Below are 25,231 nucleotides of genomic sequence, written 5' to 3' on the forward strand. Positions count from 1 at the left end.
GAGATTGCAAAGCAAGTCAGTGGCAATGCCAAGAATAGAACTCCTGAGTCCTGGCTCATAGTCCTGTATTCTAACAACACTTCCTCTTCTAGCTTCAGTATACTTACAGTGCAGGTAGAACAACTTGACTTTCAGTATTAGGTATTGTAATGCACTTTTGTAAGAATCAAATTAATAGAAATGATGTTATTAACTTACACAACAGGTATACCTTATAATATCTGTGACTGAGGAGTGGCTAAAAGGAAAGAAGAAATATATAGCAGGGATAGCTATATGTATGCAGCACAGCTTCATTAATTGTATTTATGGCAACATCAGGACATTCACTGATGCAGTGATCATGAGCCTTGAGTATCAAAGCATGCACGTAGCAAGATAAATGGGAACTCTTGATGGGTTCCTCCATCAAGATCAAAGCTCTTTATAAGTCTTTCATTAATTCGGAAACAAGTACTTAGATGATTGGCTTAGTACATCAGGCTATTGATGAAAATTGGGATTGAAGCAGATTTTTTTAGATACAGTATTTCAAAGAAGGGCCACTCAACACAGTCAAACACCTTTTTAGCAAGTAGTAATAGTAAGTCATAGATGATTTCATTGGATCAGACAGAGTAGATATTGAGTACACTCACAGAGGCTGTCAACAAAAAACTCATCTTTGATCAACTCAGTTTGTCCTTTGCATAACCAGAATTGTTAACCATAACTCACAATTTTTAACAGTGAGAGTGATTAACTATTGGAACAAATTACCAAGGGATGTGTTAGAATCTCCATCTCTTAATGTCTTCAAATCAAGACCGGAGGCTTTCTTGCAGATATGCTTTAGTCAAACACAGGTTATTGGGCTTAATACAGAGGTAACTGGGTGAAATGTGATGGCCAGTGATATATAGAGGAGGGCAAACTAGACTATATAATTCTCCCTATTTACCTTAAACTCTGTGAATATTTCTAGTCTGCTAGATGAAAGCTTCACTTATAAAGGAGCTGACCCTCCTTGGTGTATGAAAGAGATTGGGCTATGTAATACACATGGAAAATATGAGATTCTTCTTGCTTAATAGGAGAGATGATACATTGACTTATTCTTCATTGTATGGCCATAGTGTAGCTGATCCTGGGGAGCCTTATCATGGTGGGAGAGAGCTCTTTCTGTATAGATTCTGACCAAACTGTCTAGAGGGTACTCAAGAGGCTTCATCTGATTTAATATTTTTCACAAGCTCCAAGCATTTGCTCAATTGCCGTGTATATTTCTTTAATACTGAGTTATCCATCTTAACAGGCATTAACTTGTGCAACATAGGCAAGCATGTTCTAAACTGGTGATGTTTTACACAGCACTTAGTTGTTTTTAGAGTCCCACATAGGATACTCTGATGGTCCCTAAGGCAACAGTAAATTTATTCTATTGGGTCTTTGAGTCTGCTGCTGATATTCTGGTTGGGTTTTCATTTTTAATTGACAAGGCAAAAGACTATCTGCCTCTCTTTCCTTCTTCATAATGCAGGCTTCTCTTTAATAACATCAAACACTATGATTCCTCCGTTAAAGGCGAATTAAGTTCTCCTGTATCTCAAATTAGCTCTCTGAGGGTGGCATCAGCTCAGTCTCTTTTATGTTTAAGTCCTAGTTTTTTAATCTGTTTCTAATTCATTTCAGCAATTTTGCATTTCTGTTTTAGTGGAAGCAATGCTGATAAATTCCTTCTTATGACATCTATAGCTGCATCCTAGATTAAACCTATTCTAATACAGAGCCTCTCATTAAGTGTTAAATATTCTTGTAAGGCTACTTTCATTTTATTCATCATCAGTGGATCATTTAATATAGAGTTGTTAATTCTCCATTTTATGGCAAGGCCACATTATAGTGATGCTTTTAATCACAAGATTATCAGGGTATGATTTGAGAAGGATATGTTGCCTATATTTTGCCTTGGGGTAGATTTTGAAATGTGAAGTTGCCAAGGAAACAAACCTGGGATAACATTACTAATTCCTGACTCTAAGAGTTGTCTTTCCTGGTATAATCATTTGTTCAATATACATGTTTAGAAAAGACATCAATTAGCAGAAAAACATAATCTAGTACCCCATGAAGTGGTTGTATAACTCAGCCTGTGGTATTACTCATAATAATATTTTTGTTAATATGCTTTTCCTCTATAGCACTCAAAGGACTTAACAAATATAGGTAAATATTATTATCAGTATTTTACAGATGGGAAAAATGAGGCACAGAAAGATTAGGGCCTACATGTTCAGAAATGACTAGTGATTTTGGGTGTCTAAATTTTTGACTACCCAATTTAAGGCACCTTAAAGGGGCCTAATGTTCACAAAGAGCTTAGCACTTACCTTAAAGGCTTGACAAAGCCCTGGCTGGGATGATTTAGTTGGGATTAGGTCCTGCTTTGAGCAGGGGATTGGACTAGATGACCTCCTGAGGTCCCTTCCAACCCTGATAGTCTATGATTCTGTGATTCTAAAGGGGCCTCATTTTCAGACAATGTTTCATGCTGAACAGCCAAAATCACTAATCTCTTAAAAATTTAGGCCTAGGCAACTAGCTTATGGCCAAACAGCAAGTCAGTCGCACAGCCACAAAAGAACCCATGTTTCCTGACTGAGCACTATCCACTGTGCCACACTTCCTCCTTTTTTTGTTATTTACCATTCAAGGTAGGACGCAATGTTACAGTATTGGCTACAGCGCAGAAAAACCTTTATATGGTGTCAAGTATCAGAGGGGTAGCCGGCATCCGACGAAGTGGGCATTCACCTACGAAAGCTTATGCTCCAATACATCTGTTAGTCTTAAAGGTGCCACAGGACTCTCTGTTGCTTTTTATATGGTGGGAACTCAATTAAATGAATGTACTTCTCTGAGTCTGCCCTTCTATAGCCCTCTATACGTTCTTTCGGGAAGAAATCAGTGCTTCTTTTAGAAAAATTCCAGAAAAAGGGATCAGTGTCCGATATTGTAGTAGATTCTTTCCTTACGTTTCCATTCTGAAGTATGCTGCACCAAAGGGCACTGCATGATGAATACGACCCTGCCAATCAAGACACTCTGTTTTATATCACTTATTACTAAATTGAAAATGGTGTTTTACTACAGCAGTAAAGGGCTGGTACAGCATGAGGTACATTTTTATACAACTCTATGAACTTTGTCATTGAAAACATTATAGCCTTGAATTTGAGAGCACAGTGGAAGGCAATATAATTTGATTACCTATATTAATCAAGTAGAGTACAACATATAAAACCAGTAATGCATAAGTCTGACTGGAGCCAGATAACCCTCTTGTGCATCTTAGAAAGATTTATTTTCAGTAATATAATTCATTTGACATGAAAGTATCATAATTGCAGTTGCTAGGAAGGAATTTTTTTTTTTTTTTTTTTTTTTGGTAGGAAAAAAAATTGTCATGGTTTCAAGAGCAGCTTGTTCTTTTAAAGCTCTGCTTACTGAAAATTGAAAACAAAGATTTGTTTTTGTAGTTGTGACAATTTTTCATTAACCAGCTGGGCCAACAAATTGGTTTGCTTTAAATGGTATTTCTGCTGCATAAACAAAAGTGGGCTAGGTGTGATTTAAAATGAAAATGTACTTGGGGGAGACTACATTCAGTTCCTGCCGTTCTCTGCATGTATTCCAAAAAAGCTTGCCAGAAGCCCCTAGGCTTTTTAGTTACCTGTGCAAACATTTAATGTGAAGGCTGAGGAGAATCTTCCCACAGTGTAGCTTCATTAAAAGGCTTTAAAGCAAATTTAAAGGCATCTAATTACGCTGCAGTCGATGAAAACTCCTCCTGTTCTTACATGTGTGGTAGTGACATGCATTAATAATGCTATTATTGTGAGTTGCTATTGATGCATTTTACTGCTGCTTGTGGCTGCGAGCTATTTTCAGCAGATGTAATGGCCCTGGGGTACCAAAATGCAATATGACGAAAATCACAACAGGTACAAAATTTACTCCCAGCACTATTGTACCTCTCATGTATCGCAGCAACAAGGCGTTTAATAAAAACAAATTCATATAAACAAAGAATCTGAGCACCCAATGTCATCCAAACACTAGTGCTCACACCTCACTCAAGAGAATCTTTCTAGGCTAACCAAGCTGGAATCACAAAATACAGAACTGAGTTAAAGAAGGTCTGGGGGTTCATCACACATCTGGCATCAGGCCTTAGTATACCAGTCAACAGGCCCTCCATGACTCTTTGGAGGAACTAAATGGTCTCTTTTCCAGAATCTATCCAGGTTGCAGCATGATTAGACACAAGTGGGAAACCTACATGGTAGAATCTGTGATCATGAAAGGGAGACCAAAGGTGAGAATCTGGCTCAAAATCTCTATGTAAAACTGATAATCTGAAAGAGTTTTCTCACATTGGATTAGCTCCATAAATGTCAGGACACCAGGCGATGCATCTTACTTATGTTTTGTGTTCCTTAATTCAACTTTCTAGGTACTGGTAACATACTCTTTCAGCCAAAGATGTGGATCTAGCTCTGGCATCCAAAATTGAAAAGTTAGTCTTAGTTCAATTCTTAACAACAGTGTTATAAGTATGGACCTATAAGTATGGACCTCATAGCATAAGTGCTGAGATCCATGCACTGACAATTTGACAAAATTTCCCCTCCGTTACAGTGCTTTGACATTATAGTGATAGATGCTTTAGGGAACCCTAAGACAGACATTTACAAATTTTCAACTCCATGGTTAATTACAGCCTGCACTGACATGAAGACAGAGTGGATGATCCAGTAGATCATTTCTATCTCTACCATCTATGATTCTACGACTGATATAAATGAGGTACCTACCTTTGGTTTAACTAAGGGCCAGAATTTGGCCCAGTATTTACACAGACCAGGCAAATAATGAACTGAAGTTTTTTCATCCCTTCTTCTTTCAATTCTTTTCTACACAGCTCAATGGTGCAAATCTAAGGCTGCTTTTGGATAATTGAAAGGACAGTGCACACAAAGTTGAATGGCTGACACTGCATTTCACCAATTTACAATGCGGAGGGAACTCTGACAAGAAAAGAAGTCTGGTTTGTCCCTCTTCAGAGGCAATGACAAGTTCTTTTCATTCCCCACTTACTATGGCATTGTGTGGCCTGTCAGTCATTTTCTTTTCATTAGGCAGACGCTTTGGGAGACATCACAGTGTCAGTGCTCTACATGGGCTTTCACTGAGAAGCTAGAGAAAGATCCATTACTTCTTTTTTATTCTGTAGTTTTAAAATGTGACTAACCTCACCCGCTTCTAACAGATGGCTCATCCTACCCCTTCTTCCAAACAGCCTGCTTGTTTGGGCATTCCTAGCCCCTTGGTTCTGCCCAAATTAGCTTTGTGAGACTGTGGTTCCCCAATATCCTCACACTCCAAGATGGCTCCTTAGAGGAGAGAGTAAAATGGAGAGAGAATTTTCAATTACTCTGCCAGCCCCATCATCCCATCCTAGCAGCTGGGGTATTCTGTGTATAATATTCAACAGCGACCCAGATGTTAACATGAAGAAACGCTAGTCCTTGTCTGCAACCAGGAAGTAGAGTCAGGCAAACAGCAAATATTAACTCAAAAAGCAAACTATTTGCAATGGTGAAGGGTGAAGACAATTGTGGTTTGACTACATAAGCCTTACTAAATTTAAAGAGGGAGGTTGGGTTATTTTGCATTTGACAAAAAGTCATTACATCACTTCATTATATTGTAATCCCTCATCGAAACCATAGCTATCTGTCCAGATATCTCAAGCTTATTGTAAATATAATTTTTTTTTCTAATTGGGCCTTATCTAGTCCAGGTGTACATTTAAATGCTATATCCGTGTCACAATAGGATAACAAAAGGAGCAAAAAGCACTAAAACACTAAGAAATAACAAGGGTTTGTTAAATGTGCCTCTTCTATGACTGGAATACATTTAGATACTCTTAGCTCTCCTGCAGTATTGCATGTAACTCTGTTTGGGAATTTCATTTACCTATATATTTGGTGGAAAACATGCATGGCTGTCTTTATTAGTTGGCAGGAAGCTGTTATAGGAAATTTCAGCAAGGAACTCAGTAGATAAAGTGCTTTTTAATCCATTAATATCATACTTAATAAAACTGACCCTTCCAGAATGAACAGCAACTTGTGGCTATGGAACATGCTGTGCTTTGTTATGACTAAGTCATGGGAATATTTATTTTATTTTACTTTATAAATAAAGAGCTGCATTTGTCCCATTTGATCATCCTGTCAACTTAACTCCTTTGCAAGCCATTGCTTCTCCCCCTCCAGACACATTCTTGAAAAAGTAGAGCTACTGGTTTTCACATGGTGGCAATGAAACCACAGAATGGGCTACATATCAACACATGCACCTAGCCACACATATGCACAACGTGTGTTCCAAGGCATGGGAGGAGTTAAAAGAAACTGGGCCAAGACTGTTTTTAAAGAACTTGTGCCCAACATTTTCAAACTTGGATGTCTAAAGTTGGGCACCTAATTCCAAAAAAGGTGTATTTTAGGTACCCAACTTTGGGTATCCAAATTTGAAAATGTTGGGCACAAGTTCTTTAACAACTTTATAGGTATGGCCATCTTAGGACAAGTGGTGACACCAAACAGAGCTTGCAAATTGCATACAAGATAATCTATTCTCATGGTTATATACATTATTTTTAGCATAATGTTCAATTTGGACCTGAAACTTAATCAAAGGGAGAAGGACCTACAGCATTCCCTGTTTGTCTTAAATCAGGAAAACAAAATACATTATATAATAATTTCAGCGGATGTCCTAATGTAAGATGACTCAGATACATCGTTCTGTTAAGGCCTTTTAACTGTCCAAAAGGAAAGTCTTTGGTGCTGTCACATGTATGATTTAGAATACTTATGTATAATTAACATTATAATCTATGTTATGTAATCCCATTGCTATTTAACTCATAAAAGACTGTTTGCTGTTGTTGATAATAAAGGATAAACCTTATAATAACTACCAGTCATGTCTGCATGATCATCATCATTCAATCTGGTTAATGATTTTACACAACCAGGGAATCATCGACAGAAGCCCATTTCCTCTGTGAGGCAGCTGTCAGCATATGTGCTAGAACACTTCAACCACGGTTGTTGAGGGAAGGAAAGCCTGGCCTCTTTGACCGTACTAGTAGGTAGTCCAGGCCCGGGGCAAAAAAATTACGAAGATGGCAGCTGAAGAACATTTTAAATCCAAGGTGTAAAGGGAACAGAAAGTTCAGATGCATACAATGCAACTCTTCAACAGTCAAATTTGAACGGACTTCTTCCTTTCACTCCATCCAGCCCTCAAAGCTGTAGAGATAGGTAAGTCACAGAGGTGAAAGAAACCATTGCTTGGAGTGTTCACGTGTGTATTTTTACTGAATGTTATGCAATGAAGTAACAGAGGACTGGGCCCCTGTCATTAACCAGCTTTTGCCTTGAACTATTGAAAGACAAACTTGAAAATGACAGGTTTCACTTTAGATTAGAAATTGTGGGTGCTTATCTGAAATGTTGAATACTCTCCACCATTTCACCTCATCCATTCCTTCACTTCCCGTTCAGTAACCCCTGGTTACCCAACTTGCTCTTGCCAACCTTCAAACCCTCAATGCCCCACCCAACGTTAATCTACAGAAGCGTCTACCTACCTTTGCATTCCATTTGCATCAGCTGGAAAGGTAGTCTGGCCTGCACTGACCTGAAAGATGAAGTTTGGAGCCTCTGGGAAGTTCTGAAGGAGCCTAACGTGCATTTGAAACCCTCCGCAACTGACCCTTGACATTGGGTGCTCAGATTCTTTGTTTATATGAATTTGTTTTTATTAAACGCCCTTCTATTACAGCAGTGTCCATCGGGTTACTCTAGAATAAAGCAGACGCTTGCAGTGTGCCATAAGAAAAGGTAGCACCATCTTTTATATTTCCCTAAAGGTAGAAAAAGTTTCATATTAACCAGATCATTTTTAGACAGTATGAACCGGCAGCTCTTAGAATCCTTGAGGAGCTCATGAAATAATTTGGAGTTAATCCTTTTTTAAACAAAATTATTTCACGTAAGAGAGGGAAAAAATCCATTTTCAGCATAAAAAGATGTGCTTGTCAAACCCAAGCAATGATTTTCCAGTCGCTGGCTTTTTTAGTTGTGCAGCCTTCTAATATTTCTGCCTGAATTCTTTCACGACAGAAGCAAATGAAAATTACACCGTGGTTTTTAGGTCTCTGTTCCCTGATTTTTGCTTGTCATGTCATGAACTTCTTCGAAGCAATGAAATGGCAGCCATCTCCCTGAGAGCTCCAGACAGATTTCTAAAGTTGTCTTGTTAACAGCTTGTCAGAAACCTACATTTCAGTCTCACTGAGTTTACATCATGCAAAAAAAAAAAAAAATAGTTGCTGGAAATTATGATTTTTACAGGTTCTGACATTTTTCTAAAGAACTGAAATGCTCAAGGCTGCTCTCTCCCTTAACAGGCTGTGGTGTTTTGGGTAATATTCTGCGTTGCAGCAACTGAACATCAGAGCAACATTCAGTTTCTTCCCTTTAACATGTTCTTTGAATTATTTAAGGTATTTTGATGTAGGCTAGAATTTGTAACAAAGTCCTCCAGCTTTTATCCTAAAAAATCAAAAAGGTTGAGGTTTTTTCCCTCCCACCACCCCTTCTCTTCTCCCCTCTTTCTTAGCACTCTCCCTCCTCCTCCCCACACCCACGCCCTTTTAATAGATCCTAGCATGGATCATCAGGGGACTGTCTTTTATGTTGTACAGCATGAAATGACTAAGTGTCAGGGACTTCCTTGATTAATTTATGAGTGCTAAGGAAAAGGAAAGGGGGGGGGAACAGTCCTTGAGGGATTGACCCTAAGCTGCAGCAGATCAACTTGATTTTTGGAATGAAAAGAGACTTAAACAGTATTTTAGCCTTGGTTCCTTGACCCAGAGAGGTAAGGAAGCTCGCACTGTCTGACGGATCCACGCCTCATGAGAGGAATGCATCTTTCAGGAAGGGTAATAGAGTGGAGGAGGCGCTGAGCATTTTTAGAGTTAAACCTGAGGCAGATTGGTGGATTAATGTGCTCTGCCTCCAAGGTACAATGTTCATTCCCCCCCCCCCTTCCTTCTCTCCTCTCAGCTTGCAAATGACAGCTGTTGGTCACTTAACAAAATGTCCTCTTGATTGCTGCTTCACAACAGGGGCCCCCTCAGACCAAACAGCAGACAGACCATACGATGCATCATTGCCCCTCAAAATTAGTTATAGTGCTCAGGGCTACCCTTGGCTGCCACTACTAATACACTCGTGCTGTTCTTCTCCCCCCCCCCCCCTTCCCTCCTACATGCACATAGACAAAGGCTCAGCATATACATCTGTAGTGCTCATAACCTCCCTTTCCCCTAGCCAAATGCTGAGGAGAGAAGGGGAAAAAAATTGCTGCCCTGAGGCTCAATCTGTTTCTTACAGCTCTACCCTGGTACTCAGAAGCCTAAGCTGGTCTAGCCATAGGGAGGCCCTGAGTCATTTCATCAAACTGTCAAGGAGCCAGTGGACCTAAGAGGACTCATTCCTGCCTGGGGCAAGTTCAAGTCAACATTCGATTTCCTCCTTCTTTCCACCCCCCCTCCTTTCTCTTGGCCAGTCTCTGTGCTGTGGATCTAAACTTCTCCCCTAGCTGCAGCAGCTCGTGCTTTCTTGCCAGCAGGAAGGACTTATGGGACCTTATAAAGAAGGACACAGTGGCAAAATTGCTGCAATAAATCAGTGGCCCTCTGACACTTGGCGGTAGCTTAATGTTTTGGCACTTTCTTTCCTGTGTATGCCTCAAGTCCCATTAGCAGGCTTTTCTGTCAGCTTGGCTCATGATAAAACTCCCTCTTCCTATCATCTTAAGCAAGCCCCTGTAGACTTGAATCTGATGCCAAACTTAATAGGAAACAACACCCCTACACGTGCATTCACAACCATTGCCATAAGCATCTCCCTGCAGCTCTGGAGAATTAATTTTGGGGGGTGAGGAGGAGGGAACAAGGGGGAGGAGTCTTTAAAAATATATAGTATTTTATTTTGCTTTTAAACAATGCAAGGTTTTGAGCCTGATGTTTCCAGCAAGCTGGCCATTAAAAGGAAATAAGATAATATATGGTTGTAAATAATAACCGCACAATATTGTGGCCATCTTTTGGTACTGTCTGAGTGGGTGTGTGAGCTATGTACAAGTGGATGCAGAAAAAATTACTACTCATTGTGCTGTGCGAATCAGGAGTATCAGGACTGTGCTCTATTTGTTTTAAGGCAGAGACATCCACGCATCGTCCTAGGGATAATGTTTCCCCTCTCCCCCGCAAAAAACATATTCAATTCAAGAAGGCAGTGTTTGTTAAATAGACCAGTGAGTGAAAATCTACAAAAGGTGCAGTTAAAGGTTTTTGATTTTATTATTTTGGGCTGTTTTCTGACCAAATCTGATCTATTTTTTTTTTATCCTCCATTCCAGTCTTCAACTGATGGACAAACGTGCACACACACAAATACAGAAAACTTATCAGTAAACAGCATCCTAAACTGTGGTGCACACCTTTCTAGTCTGGTTATGTCACATCAGTATGAAAATTAGGCCAAGTCTACACTAGGAGCATTTTGCTAGTGCAGGTACACTATAGTGTGGACGCAGCTTATTACTGGCAAAATCCTGTATTTTTTCCAGTAGGACTGTGTCTGCACTAGGGGTTTCGCCAATGCAACTATGTCGGTCAGGATCACACCTCTGAATGATCTAGCTATGCCAGTAAAAGTTTGTAGTGTAGACCTAGCCTTAGTTCTGCTAACCTCTAAATATCTAATTATATGTTGTTGTTGGAACTATCTGATTTCTACTTAAATGTCATCTGAACCAATTGCAAGCAAAATTCATATTTCCCCCATTTCCAGTTGTATGTGTATGGAGTGGTGGTAAGGATTAGCAGTTTGTGTTCAGTTCACTGCAGAATGGAGTTAATGCTAGTTTGTCTTGCAAGCAGCAGTCCAATTTATATGACAAAACAAGGCCTACTCCATCGATATACTTGCTCTTACTTCTTAAGAGCCTTAGTCCCTTTTTCTCTTCTATCAAGCTGATCTGTTCAGGCCAAATATTAAACTGGAATGTTTCACCACTGAAGTAACTCCTTGTCCATCTTTAAATCACGGACATATCCAACTTCGGTGTGCTCACCGCATGGAAGAAGGCAAGGACACACGTGGTATGGGTTTTAACCAGGCCGCAACTTTATTAGTCAAATTACATCCAAGGTTCCCGTCACGGGGCGGTTCAGACCAGTCACTCGCACCCCATTGAGCCTTTGCCAATTCTGTGGCTGCTCCCACCACAGCAGAAGCCAGTCACCATGCTAGGAGGGTCTCTGGGTGCCTCTACCTGTCTGCTAACCATCCTCCCCTTTACGGGAGTTGAGGCGAGAGGGAACCTTGACCCCCAACCCTGCTAGCAATGTCATCAGTCACTCCACAATTCTAGGATAATATCCCGGCCCCTGGTTCACATTTGCCCCAGGGGGCTAGACATGTTTCCCCCATCTCATAAGAAGATGCCCTCAGGATTCCCGTTGTTACCCTTTTTTTTTATTTGGAGTCTAAATCAGCAAATTTGTGCACTGGGCACCTGCGAGCATCAGTTTGGCTGTCTCCACTGGGAAACAGGAAGTGGCTCTGAATACAGAGCTCCCTTTAGAGCTCCAAATCTCATGCCAAGTCCCTCGAGACGCCCAGTATTCCCTGGAAGTCCTGTTGAGGTTGGAAATCTCGCAAGGACCCAGCCCACCTGGTCCTTTTATGCCCTCTCCCATCACAGGAGCTGCCATATTCACCTCTCGCTGGGCTCATAGCCTCAGCCAACCCTAACTCCAGGTCTTGAACTGTGAGGCAGGAAGCATAGGGGATGGCATCCTGAAACTATTCCCTGCCTGAAACCACCACCACTTGCACAACAGCCACAGAAGTGTAGGGCTGTGAGCCTGCACTCTCTAGAGTTGCCTTGTCTCTGATTGCTCAGACATGAGGCAAGATAGTGGGGGCAGATAATAATGCATAGGGAATTCTGGGATTACAAGTGTGGAAGGTAGAAAACCACCACTTTTACCCTCCGTAGCAACCTCCGCCTCATCCTGAATCTGATCTTGCACCATAGCAGTCAATGAGATTGTGATCAAGTCCTCTTTCCCTGTTGATTTAACAGCTGGTTTCGCAGTCTCCTCCCAGCAGTTCTTCAGTGCCCTGACTGCAATCCATTTGTTTGCCTCTCTCCTCCTACTAGAAAGTTCACTTCAGCCTCATTTAGGGCAGGAGGATGGGAAGCACTTATGGCCTCTATGTGGCAGATTGAGCCAGTTCCACTGTATTTTTCTTTTTTGTTAACTTTCCCTCGCAGGAAGGGTTCTGACTCGAACCTTGTGTTGGAGGAAACTGTTTACAAACTCTGGGGCAATTAGGGTCTGCGTTGCAAACATTCTTGGTGGAATTAAGAGGCAATTGGCAAAACTCAGCAAATAATCCCTTTACAAGCCTGTATGAACACAGTACAATGGGCTGTTTACAGTTTTGCTTATAGACCAGGAGTGTTAACAGGCCTCTAGGAATATCCAGGTAATTGAAGCTTTTGTCTTTCAATGAGCCCCCATAGCTGTCAACAGTTGCCATTCTTTACATTTCTTTAACTTTGTATTTTGACAAGGGCTTTTGTCCCATTGACAACAGCTGCGTGGGAGGTAAAACTGTGGAGAGCTGCTTTTTTTTTTTTTTTTTTTTTGATTCCTCTGCAGTTGACATTCCTTAGGCAAAGTTTGTGTGGAAACTGGTTGTGTGACTTACACCATCTTAGTTTGCTAGTTCTTTTGAGAGTACTTCTGGAACCCCTCCCATCATCCCAGAACAGCCTTTTCTCTATAGGTCCCTGAGAATCCTGTGGGTCAACTTGAAGTTTCTCCTATTACTTAATTATTCATCTAAACCTCCTCTCAACAGAAATCAGTCTTTCTCTTTTGACCCAAGGCCTTTCTTTTATAGTGGGGAGCATAAGGATACTGATCTATTGAAATCTATTTTTTTGGGAGGGTGGAGCAGGAAGAGATGACATTGGTTTTGTTTTTCATGTATTTCCCCAGGCAGAATTGTTTTTGCTATAGTTGCTTCTTTCTTTGTGTCACTTGCACATTCAGCAGCCTGAGAGTTCCTGTTTCTTTATGTGTACATGAATGTAGGTTTCTTTAAATTGTTAAAGAAAAACCCCATGCACTTAATAAATATTGTAGCTTGGCTTTTCACTGGAGCTGGCCATTGATTTCCTTTGAGAATGGGTGGGAGTCGGAGGAAAATCTGTTTGGGCTTGTTGCACACCCTCCATTTTCCAGCGCTTGAGCTTGTTTTTACACTCTTCATTTTCCAGGTCATTCTATATTGATGAGTAGTCCAAATTATACACCGATAATGATAATTATTTCTCGCACACTGTAGCATTCTTTTAGCTCTATTAGCAGGTTTGATTCAAAGGTTAACATACATAGCGCGCTGGGCTTGTTTCTTTGTAGAAACAAGAGATTAGAGCCCAATTCCAGCAAAGACTAAGAACCTGTGTACATTTGCTGACTTGAATAGTTGCAGTGAAGTCACTGGGTCTACTCATATGAGTAAAGCTTATGTACGTTTAAATCTATGCAGGATTGGAAGAGATTGGAAAAGAAATCTAGCCTCTCTCATCTGGTCTATAAGATAAACAAAGTAGTTGTTGCTTGCTGTCCAAAATAGTCCATTTAAAGGCAACATCTTGCATTTGGATTCATGCGGATGGAGCCAAATTTGCAAACGGAGCTTCACCCACATGGTACTTCACTGGCTTTTTCAATTGCAGGATGGGAGCCTTAGTGTTTAAACTAAGGAAAATGTAAATTAAAATTAAACGAAAATCTTTGCTTTCCTTTTCGTTTTTAAACAATTAATTATAGCGTATTTTCAGATTCTGAATTAAAAAATTTATCCTCAGATAGCAGATGTTTGTTTCATTTGTATGTCTGTTTATAAAATTTAGAGTGCAGTTTTGATGGGTCACTTGCTTTTTACAGAGTTCACTTATCTACGTCAGGCAAAGTTGTGTATCGCACAGAGCAAAATTAGGCATCTAAATAAGGCAGTTCTGCACCTTTTAGTAATGCAAGCCATCTGTAATGGATTTTTATACTCATTATGGCTGTGTGAGTTTACCAGATCCGTATTAAGCAAGCAAGTTTCCCTTAAAGCTTTTTCCCCTTAAAGCACAGGTAAGACTTTTTTAGTTTTCTACAGTGCTTTTTTCAATTTTTTTGATATTATACTCTACTCAGCTGTAAATAGAGAGACAACCTTGAATCTTCAAAAGCCACTAATACCCATAACTCCTAGAAATCACATTAGATTTGGATAATAATGGATATTAACATTCCAAAATTATTTAAAAAAATAATCTGCTTTCAAAAACATTTGAACTAAACTCCCATATTTAGAAAGGCTAACATTTATGATGCAAATCTGTGAAATATCTTGGCATGACTAATAGGCAAAAATATATCAACTTTAAAGAAATGTTTAAGAATTATTTTAAAATAAAATAAGACTTTTCTGGGTTGGTTAATTAGAATTTATATCAAGTGGCACAACTGGGTTCTTTTGAATAAGTCTCAGCAAGAATTTCTATTAATGCTTGTGAGATACAGAATTATTAAACAAGAAGTTGAAATTACTTGATTAGTTTGTATGTATAATTTTTAAATTACATTTAGAGCTGTTGCAAGGTGGTCGGTTGGTAGCCTGGAAAGTCCCACATTTACAGAACCAGTACAACATAGGATATCAACAGTGCAACCTCCCCCCCACTACCTCTCAGATTTACTTCAAACTTGTTTCAAGTTGGTTACTGTTTGGGCCCTATTTAAAGGAGGGAAATTTTCTAAAAAATTCCCTCCGTTGCTTGCCCCACTTAATCCACAGTAGGGGTAGATTCAGCTCATATGAGTAGAAACCTCCAGCTGTTGCCACCGCTTTAGCCACTGAGTCATTTATCTATCACTTGGGGGTCTTTAAATCAAGAGTGGGTGTCTTTCTAAAAGATAGGCCACAGTTCAACCACAAGTTATTGGTCTATTTTACCTAATGCAGGCAGCATTAGGTAAAATTTTCTGGCCTGTGTTATGCAGGAGGTCAGACTATATGGTCATATTAGTCTCTTCTGTCTTTAAAACCGATGAATCTACTAATCCCATCTCAGTGCAAGTCTAAGTGACACAGCAGTCAAAATGATAGCCACAGTGTCATGTAGACAGGGGCTTAAGTGTGAAAAGATAATTCAGTCTTTTTGGTCCATTCAATCTATAGCTAGTGTACATCTAAAACACAGTTGTGCCGCTACAGCAGCACCACTGTAGTGCTATAGGGTACGTCCACACTACCCGCCGGATCGGCGGGTAGCGATCGGTCTATTGGGGATCGATTTATCGCGTCTCGTCTAGATGCGATAAATCGATCCCCGAACGCGCTCCCCATCGACTCCGGAACCTCCACCAGGGTGAGAGGCGGAAGCGGAGTCGACGGGGGAGCCGCGGCTGACGATCCCGCGCTGTGAGGACGGGAGGTAAGTCGATCTAAGATACGTTGACTTCAGCTACGCTATTCTCGTAGCTGAAGTTGCGTATCTTAGATCATTTCCCCCCCTCAGTGTAGACACTACCTACACCAATGGGAGGAGTTCTTCCATCAGCGCAGGTAATCCACTTCCCTGAGAGGTAGTAGCTAGGTCGATGGAAGACTTCTTCCATCAGCCTAGTTCTGTCTATACAGGGACTTAAGTGAGCTTAACTACCTTGCTCAGGGATGTGGATTTTTCGCACTCCTGACCGGTGTAGTTAAACCGACATAATTTTCTAGTGTAGACCAGGCCAGAGAGACCACAAGTGGTAGTATCAACCATGATGGTGGTTTGGGGCCATGGACCCCTTCCACTATAGGAACTGGACTAACCTAATCTATTTCATATTGAGTTCCAAACAGCTGTTAGATGATACTGGCTTTTGGTCACTACTGACTTAGGCTGGATTTTGACCACTCAGTTGGAGATGAAATCCCCTAAATCATCCAGTCTCCCTAAATAGTGTATTTATAGAGACAATAATTAGCTTACTGCTCTGACTCTTTTCTTTTTCTCTTAAGCTTTTTGATGAATTTGTTGCTTTGTCAGTACTGTGTTGAGCCAAGTTCAAGTTCAGGCAGGTGCCTACACACAGTGTGCTGCCAGTGCACTTTAATCACGAGGTGTGGTGCCCCTTCTGTCTTAGACCTGGGCCTCACCAGAACAGATACCTGCCAATTGTGCACAGCTTTGTTGTGAGAGTCTTTCTGAGGTCAACAAACATCCACGAGGGCTAGGAACTAGGATGAGAGTCTGTAACAAAGTGATGTTGTCTTTTGACCTTCAAACATGATGTGGAAACCCCAGGTCTCCAGAAGTGACACTAACCCCTTCTATTTATTTGTTTATTTCATGCATTTCATGAAACTTAGCAACATAAGTTGAAAAGTAGGGCATGTGGGAAATTATTTGCTAAGGACCAGTCTGCATAAAGTTATTCCTTAGTGAAGTTTTAAATATGCTGAAAAGTAGAAGGTCTAAGTAGGAGGCAACAGCATCTTCGAAGGTTCTGTTACTGAGAATTTAGGCTTCAGTCTAGCAAAACATTTAACGGTGTGCTTAATGTGTAGCACAAGAGCTGTCCAATAGGCATTGGCTTCCAGTGGTTTCTGAAGATTACCCTGACAGTGGTAGTGATTTGATAAGCTGATGTTGGAAGATGTGCAAAATACAAATGTAGTGCAGCCTACCTTGTGACATTTGGTTCTATAAGCACAGCTCTTGAAGGGAACAGGGTTGCATATCTCGGAGTTTGTTGCAGTTTTATGATTGTCTCTTTCCAGAATTTCAGTTTAGGCATGCATGGCTATCGCAGCATCACAGGAATTTTACATCCTTTATTCTTGCAGTATTTTCCATAGATTCCAAGGCCAGAAGGGATTATATAGTCTGACCTCCTGTATAACACAGGCCATAGAACTTTCCAAACATAATTCTAGAGCGTATATTTTAGAGAAAATCCAATGTGATTTAAAAATGCTCAGAGAATCCACCAGGACTGCTGGTAAATTATTTCCGTGGTTAATTACTCCTTCTGTTGAAAATGTACACCTTATTTCCAGTCTAAATTTGTCTAGCTTCAACTTCCAGTCATTGGATCAAGTTGTACCTTTTTCTGCTAAACTGAAGAGTCCATTATTAAATATTTGCTACTTTATACAAGTGTACTCCTTTTATAAGAATCACATTAGTCCGGGATGATTTGATTCTTATAAGCAGTTGATTCTTACAAGCAGCGTATTTTAGTTAGTTTAGGAATGATTTTGTTCCAGTGGTTCTGATCACTATATGTGGTTGATTCTTATATCAGTGATTCTTATAAATGGAGTGCACTGTATATAACATGGAACAAATGTATTCAGCTCTTCTTCTTCGAGTGATTGCTCATGTGTATTCCACAGTAGGTGTGCGTGCTCACCACATGCACCGATGCCAGAAGTTTTTCCCCTAGCAGTACCCGTAGGGGGGAGCGCCCCCCACGACCCCTGGAGTAGCGCCTGCCTGGTGTGGTATAAGGGGAACTGCGTGCTCCCCCCACCCTCAGTTCCTTCTTGCCGCCAGTAAAGGTGCATTGGAACTGCTTAGCTCCAGCCTTGCTGCAGCTTATCCCCAGGACTGTTCGTTCAGTAGTACCTGTAATCAGTTTAGTTTTCAGCTTATCCTCAATTACCTCCTCCGCCTGAGGGCCCAGGGCCTGGCGCCCTCGTCGGTCAAGGTGCATCTGGCAGCCATATCAGCTTTCCATCCCCTGGTGCAAGGACACACGGTGTTCTCCCATGCTATGACCGGACGGTTCCTTAAGGGTTTGGAACGGCTTTACCCGTATTCTAAGCCCCTAGTCCCGCAGTGGGACCTGAATCTGGTGCTGGCTCGGCTTACGGGGCCCCCATTTGGGCCGCTAGCCACATGTTCCTGGTCTCACCTCTCATAGAAGGTGGACTTCCTGGTTGCTATCGCGTCGGCCAGGCGGGTCTCGGAGCTCAGGGCTCTGACCTCCGAGCCGCCGTACAAGGTGTTTCATAAGGACAAGATCCAGCTCCACCCACACCCCGCGTTCCTCCCGAAGGTGGTCTCCACCTACCATATGGGTCGGGACATTTTTCTACCAGTCCTTTGCCCCAGACCTCACGCGACTAATAAGGAACGCCAGCTCCACACGCTCGATGTGAGGCGGGCTCTGGCTTTCTACCTCGAGTGAACCAAGCCGTTCAGAAAGTCCTCGCAGCTGTTTGTCACCTGAGCTGAGCATGCGAGAGGCCAGCCGATTTCCACTCAGCAGCTGTCCAACTGGATCACTTTGTGCATCCGCTCCTGTTACGAGTTGGCGGGTGTTTCCCCACCGCCTATTGTTAGGGCACACTCGACGCGGGCGCAGGCCTCGTCGGCTGCCTTTGTGGCCCACGTCCCTATTCAGAACATTTGTAGGGCTGCCACATGGTCTTGGGTTCACACGTTCACCTCGCACTATGCAATAGTCTCCCACACCAGGGATGACGCCGGGTTCGGCAGGGCGGTACTCCGTCCTGAGAACTTGTGAACTCCTACCCACCTCCAGCAGATACAGCTTGGAATCACCTACTGTGGAATACACATGAGCAATCTCTCGAGGAAGAAAAGACAGTTATCTTTTCCGTAACTGGTGTTCTTCGAGATGTGTTGCTCATGTCTATTCCACATCCCGCCCTCCTTCCCCGATGCCGGAGTTGTCTGGCAAGAAGAAACTGAGGGTGGGGGGAGCGCGCAGCTCCCCTTATACCACGCCAGGCAGGCGCCACTCCAGGGGTCGAGGGGAGTGCTCCCCCGTACGGGTACTGCTAGGGGAAAAACTTCCAGCACCGGTGCACGTGGCGAGCACGCACACCTACTGTGGAATAGACATGAGCAACACATCTCAAAGAACACCAGTTACTGAAAAGATAACTATCTTTTTGCAGTTAACTGAATGACTGAGCCTTAAGGGCACCTGAAAGTTTAACAAAGTTTGTGTGTTGTGATTTTCCTTCTTTTCTTTCTTTTAAAAAGGTAAAAGGAGCTCAAAAGTGAAAATAGGGTTGCATAAACTTATGGTGGGCTGTGAGGGGAGACCTAGGTTGCCGTGGGATCCTATTTAGCTCGGTAGTCCCATATCCTATTGAATTGCTTACATTTTTATACTTGAAAATAGGCTTGCAGCTTTTCTAGATTTGCACATAACATTTCGGTGCTGAAGCACTAAATTGGCTAAGACTGAGCTACCTGTAGCACCACATTAGCTGCAGAGTGTTCCCAGGTTAACCTAACCACTGCCCATTGCTGCTGATAGATGGATAAGTCTCTGTACAGCAGCATCACTAAAAAGAGATCAAATCAGTAGTTAACCAAGATTACCAACATTTTTGCTTTGAATTCTTGTTTCTTCAAAACTGTGACAGACACAAGTGCACGGATGCGCATGTTATTTTAAAACTGTGGCATTTGTCAGTGAAAGGAGGCTGAAAACCAGGAGAGGCAGTTACAATTTGAAGAAGCGATGGGGCATGTCATTTTTTAAAAACTTTTGAAACATTTGAAAATGTTTGTTGAAATAACAGCCAAACAATTGACTCCTCCCCCCCCCACCACCCATGATCTACATAAATTTTTAGACGGGAATATTATTACTGCAAAAAGTTAGGTGAGAATAAGCTTTAGAGTGGAAACCCGTGGCAATCTTAACTATAGAATCATGACCGACGAATGCCAAAGGTCATTGTGTGCTTTGTACTTATCAAAGAATACAGAGTCATAGGATCCTTCTGGCACTTGGGGATGACCACTTCATATGCCAAAAGGAAGGAGAGATTTCTATGTAATTTCTAAGGCAAACCACAGAAAGGCAAGAGTGTCACTGCATGACGTTTCACAACGTTCCAATTAAACTGACCTATTATACAGTAAGGAACAATCCTCCCTCTCTGGAGATTAGAAGATGGGGACTAGATGACCTAAGAAAAGGTTTCCTTTTCTTTCTTCGGTAATACAAATGTGCAAATTTCTCACCGCCAGTTTCCATACTTGTGGTGCATGGTCTGAGCTTGTTGAGCCCCAATAAAGCGTTTCACAACATGGATTCCCATCCTAACCTCTGTTTGCAAATGTGCTCTGCAATATCCATGCATGGTGAACTAAAATTCCAGTGGAATCCAGAAGCCCCACAACAGCTAGACATTTCCACTCTGTCTGGGTTTATTTCTATCTTGCAAATGTAAATCTTTCTGACCTGTGGCCAATGAAATCCATACAGCCCTAAACATTCAGAGCTCAAGTTATCTTGCCATCACTTGTGCAATGAAAATGAAATATTCCCTTTTCAGAAACGGTAAAAGAGTTCACTCTGAAACTCCTTAAATAAACACTTTTCGACTTGGGTTCGCAATCTCATTTTAAGCTACACTATTTAAAAAATGTATTATATATATATTTTAAATTACCATTATGGGTGCACTAATCTGATTTAGAAATTGTTGCCACCTTCACAGTTTCCTCATTAAATGACAAAGTGCTTATCAAACTAGAGGCATCCACAGTTGTCTATACATTTCCAGAGTTTTGGATGAAAAGAGGGCAAGATTTGTGTTGAAATATCCATGTGACATCCAGTGGTTATTGCAACACATAGCTGATTGTCTCATTTGATTAAAGCCCACTTTGTGTGTGAACATCTAATTCAACTATGAGCACATTGTATTTTTATTAAAAAAAGAGGAAATTGCTATTTCTTTGCATTTTTTATTTATGTTGGCAATGTAAAATGCATACAATGAAAGTGTACTCTCTGTTCATTGAAATATCTATTAAGCAGCCACCTGAAAGATTGTAGATGATGATGCAGGAGTTTCATTTATATACAGATATTTCATGAAGCCTTTTCTCTCTCTCTCTTTCTCTAATCTGCAGTGTGACAGCGAGAGTGATATTGACGATAAGGTAAGACTGAATTCCCTTTTTCCATATGCTTCACTAGCTTGGAAATTCCCCTACGAGAAAAATAAAAATGAATCTAACAATAACATAATATTTTCCTTTAGCCTTCATGTCAAATTTAGAAATATCAGTAACTTGTATCCGCTTCACAAGATGATAGTCTCAGCCTTTGCCCTAAGCTTAGACATGGAGCCGAGCTTTCTGTTGCTAACACAATACCCCTTCTTGATTAATGTGCCAGGGTTTAGTAGGATGTAAGCCACTGTGTTGGCACTAGCTTTTTGTTTTGGAGAAAGACTTCCCTGATGACTCCTCTAGAGCCAATATTTTATTTATAATAACCTTTGAACATGTCAGTTTTGTAATGGGTTTAGAAGATGGACAACTGGTACTGCACTGTCTGTGAGGATAGGTAACTGTCAGGGAGTATTTTGTCATGTTGCATGCATATTTATCACGCAGCAATGATTTTTCTGACCTTTTTGCTTGATACGGATGTTAGACAGTGGGAGGCTATAGGAATATGTTTTGGTATATGTACAGGGACTTCTTGTTTCATCCCCTTGACCTTCATTCTTGTGCTTAACCATCACTTTTGCAATGAAAACAGACAACCCCTACTGGAAGCAGCAACTGCAACATGCTTTTGAACATCAAGCATTTAAAATATTCAGCGTCCCCATAGCCATCTGTTTTAGCAGATATTAGTCTCAGGTTAAACCTTCATCAAACCTGTTCTATTCTTTGTTTTTCCAGTCCCTTATATCCATGCATGAGAACCAACAACATGCACAGATTCCACTGGATCAGCATTACAAATGTAAAGGCTGAGTTCTGAAGTTCCATATCTTGTTTGGCAGCACAACTGCCTGTAACCATAGGAAGAAGTGAATTCAAGATGCAGCATTGAAAGCTAATGCTAACTAAATTTTATGAGGGTTGTTTGTTTTTTGGCATGGGTTTAAAACCAGGAAAATGTATGCTGTCCTTCATTTTTTCACTGTATTCTTTTAAAAGTCCACTCAAATATCTAATTTTCCCTGAATGAAACAACAGATACATTTTGGCAAAAAATCTTAAACAAAGAGGAATATTTTAATAATGGCTCTTGAATGAAACATACAGTGGACATTTTCAGCATACATTTTGTTTTTGCAGCATATGTTTCTAAGGCTGTGTTCCACATAAGGATAAATAACAACAGAGGGTGGTTTTTGGCAGAGAAACAGCTTGAATTTACTCCCCCAAACCTTGGGTACAAAAGGGTTAAAACATTTCTTACACTGCCCAATCAGAGAAAGTAAAAGCAATCATTTAGAAAACAGTTTAAAAGATCTGCCAGTCAAACCTCAGATGAAGTTGTAAGTGACATGTAGTTTTATTATAAAGCTATGCTATTAATGATTATCTAAATTACACTGGTAGACCCAGCTAGCCTGAGACTGACGTTTGTTAGATTAGGTTTGACTTCACCTTGTAGTGAAGAAATTGAAATCTGAACAACATTGATTAGCTTTCAGAATGTGGGATCTGAGGTTACCTTTAGAGGAAGCGGCATTGTGTTTGGCTGGTAACTTACTGTCCTTTACAGCAAATGAAAGACCATTGTAGCATCCCATACCATTATTATAGCATTTCATATATATCTGTAATTGGACCATCCAGTCTCATACATGTTCCAACTACCCCCTCCTTTTAGTAAATCCTACCTAATCAAAGTACTTTCTGTACCAAAAAGGGAGAGAGAGCAATTGTCTTTTTTTATCTCTCTTCTCTGATCTGTAAAGACATGAGGCAAGACATCAATTTCATTAAGTAGGTCTCTGGCATTAAGTAAAGTTGCCTTTTGTGTCCGCAAAGACATGTGCATGTAGCACATAAGTATAAGCACCATTATGGCTGAAGTGGAGGGATTTCAGTCTTTCCAATGGGCCTTATAGTGCAAATGCCCTTCATGTGGAATTCCCACTAAATTCATGGAGCACATGGAGAACCAGGCTCTGTTTACATCTGATGTTATACATAAGTGGACAACTGTTGGTTATAGATCTTAATCCTGCCCTGGCTGATGCAACAAGGAGCTATCAAAATGCTGGCCTGAGTGGCCTCAACAAAGAATTCCTTATTGTAGCCTGAGAGATTACACTGGGGACTTGGGGAGTATTTCTACTCCTCAGAACATTAGCAAAGTGTGCCCTTTAATAACATTTCCTGCCCTTTGCAGCCAGTTGTAGGGCTAGACATATGCTCTAGCCCACACACCACACTCTCTAAGGGATAAGAGGTATGGACTCTGCACCTTTCTTAGCATTTTAAAGTGCTACAGAGAGATCCTATCTTGCTGCTTGCTCAGCAAGAAGCTCTCTGTGCCATCTTTATATATAATACATACACACATACCCTTTGAGCACTAATTAAATGCAGGGCAGCATTTAATAATAAAATACTTTGCGCTTACATAGCATTTTTCATTTGTAGATCTCAAATCATTTCACTAAGGTGAGTTAGTAGCAGCTGCAATCCCATTTTATTGGTGGGGAAATGGGAGGGGGGAGAAATTGTCCACAATTACACAGAGTCAGTGGCATCAGCTGGGAATAAAACTCAAGTCTTCTGACTCCCAGTTCCATATTCTATCCACTGCCTACTGCTTATCCCTTATTTATTTAGCCCATAGATATATAGGTTGTTACAGCACCCAACATTTTAAAAATGCATCTGTTTAGAGCAACGTTTGTAATTTTTCTTCCCTGTATTAGTAGCTATAAGCAGACACTTCATAGTTTTTACTTTTATGCAGTCACATCCAGTACTCTAGAGGGCAGTGGCATAGGGTAATCAAGTTAGAGCACAGTTAATTATAAAGAAGATGAACCAGAACGGAAGAGTGATATTTATAGTTGCATGAGGTGCAGTCTGATGGCAGATTGTGACAGTGCTTCAAATGATGACTCTGCTGTTTTTAAAAGCACAGAGACTTCAGGTAGGTATACTAATCAAGCCAGGAACTAATCCGCCCCTTCCACTTTCTGATGGAGAGTGCTGCGAATTTCCACCAACCGTTGCCTCAAGTTTCTGTTTCACCACAGAACTCTCCAGGGAAGCGAACGGGGAGATACTTTCTTGCACCCACTTTCCATCCTTTCTAAGAACTGTTTTTTGGGTTTTTTTAAATGACACAATAAACTGAGCTTTTCTACCACTGAGACAAACGAAGAGCTCTGACAACCATGCATTCCCAGAGACGGTAACATGAATCCCATTACTTCTGCCTTATGTTCACTGAAGGGCATGGATTTGGACTCTGCCATTTTTAGGAGAATTACAGGGTAGTTTGTGGTAGCTGTGGAGAGTTTATCACTTTTTTGGGGGGGGGGGGGGGGGGTGTTGCGGGAAGAGGAGGGGAGTTTGTCTGGTAACGGTATTACACTATGTTCCAAACTGTGCAGTAGCTGCTATGTGAGGCTCATGGTCCATAAACATTGTTACCGAAAATATATACTCCTTTAATAGCAACAACAGCATTAACAGATAGCAATTACCCTTCATTTTCAGGAACTATAAAGTCTCCATTAATTCAAGATTTATGTAGTTATAGCATTTAACACAGGAATAACACCACAGAGAATTGGTTTATACACATGTAATGAGAGAGCTTATGGCATACTTTAGTGAACATTAACATAATAGAGTAATATAAACCATCAACAGTTCCACTTATTGTCTCTTACCTGCTTTAGCATCACTATGAAAAGTGGCTAGCAGCTTGGTAATGTGCTCTGTTAAACGGCGTTCTGCAGAAAGCCAAAAGTCAAGTTGCATAAAACAAGGGAATGAGTAAGCTCTGCTCATTACACCAAAATGTTGTTCTGATTTTTTTTTAATAACAATGTTCACGACCGTGTTTTTTTTTTTTTTAAAAAAAAGCCTATTTCTTTCTTTCGAAGTAATTCAGCGTTCATGTTCTTTCATTCTTGGGCTTCTGTCTGCTGTGTGTGAAATTATGGGTTGTCAGTTTAATTGTATG

The 25,231-nt window shown here is 40.9% G+C and overlaps 1 protein-coding gene across 9 annotated transcripts in view; it reads left to right on the forward strand.

Annotated features, from left to right (window-relative positions):
* The window catches only part of FBRSL1 (fibrosin like 1), a 714,791-nt gene that overhangs the window by 487,147 nt on the left and 202,413 nt on the right, over window positions 1-25,231 (forward strand). For all 9 annotated transcript variants that reach the window (XM_024218289.2, XM_024218285.2, XM_024218290.2 and 6 more), the window contains exon 5: window positions 21,178-21,207. In XM_024218289.2, coding sequence (XP_024074057.2) covers window positions 21,178-21,207 — 30 coding nt within the window. The remainder of the gene's footprint in view (window positions 1-21,177; window positions 21,208-25,231) is intronic.

The sequence above is a fragment of the Terrapene carolina genome, unplaced genomic scaffold (genome assembly GCF_002925995.2).
Source record: "Terrapene carolina triunguis isolate 2854851 unplaced genomic scaffold, T_m_triunguis-2.0 Scaffold234, whole genome shotgun sequence".
In the NCBI taxonomy this organism is placed as follows: domain Eukaryota; kingdom Metazoa; phylum Chordata; order Testudines; family Emydidae; genus Terrapene; species Terrapene triunguis.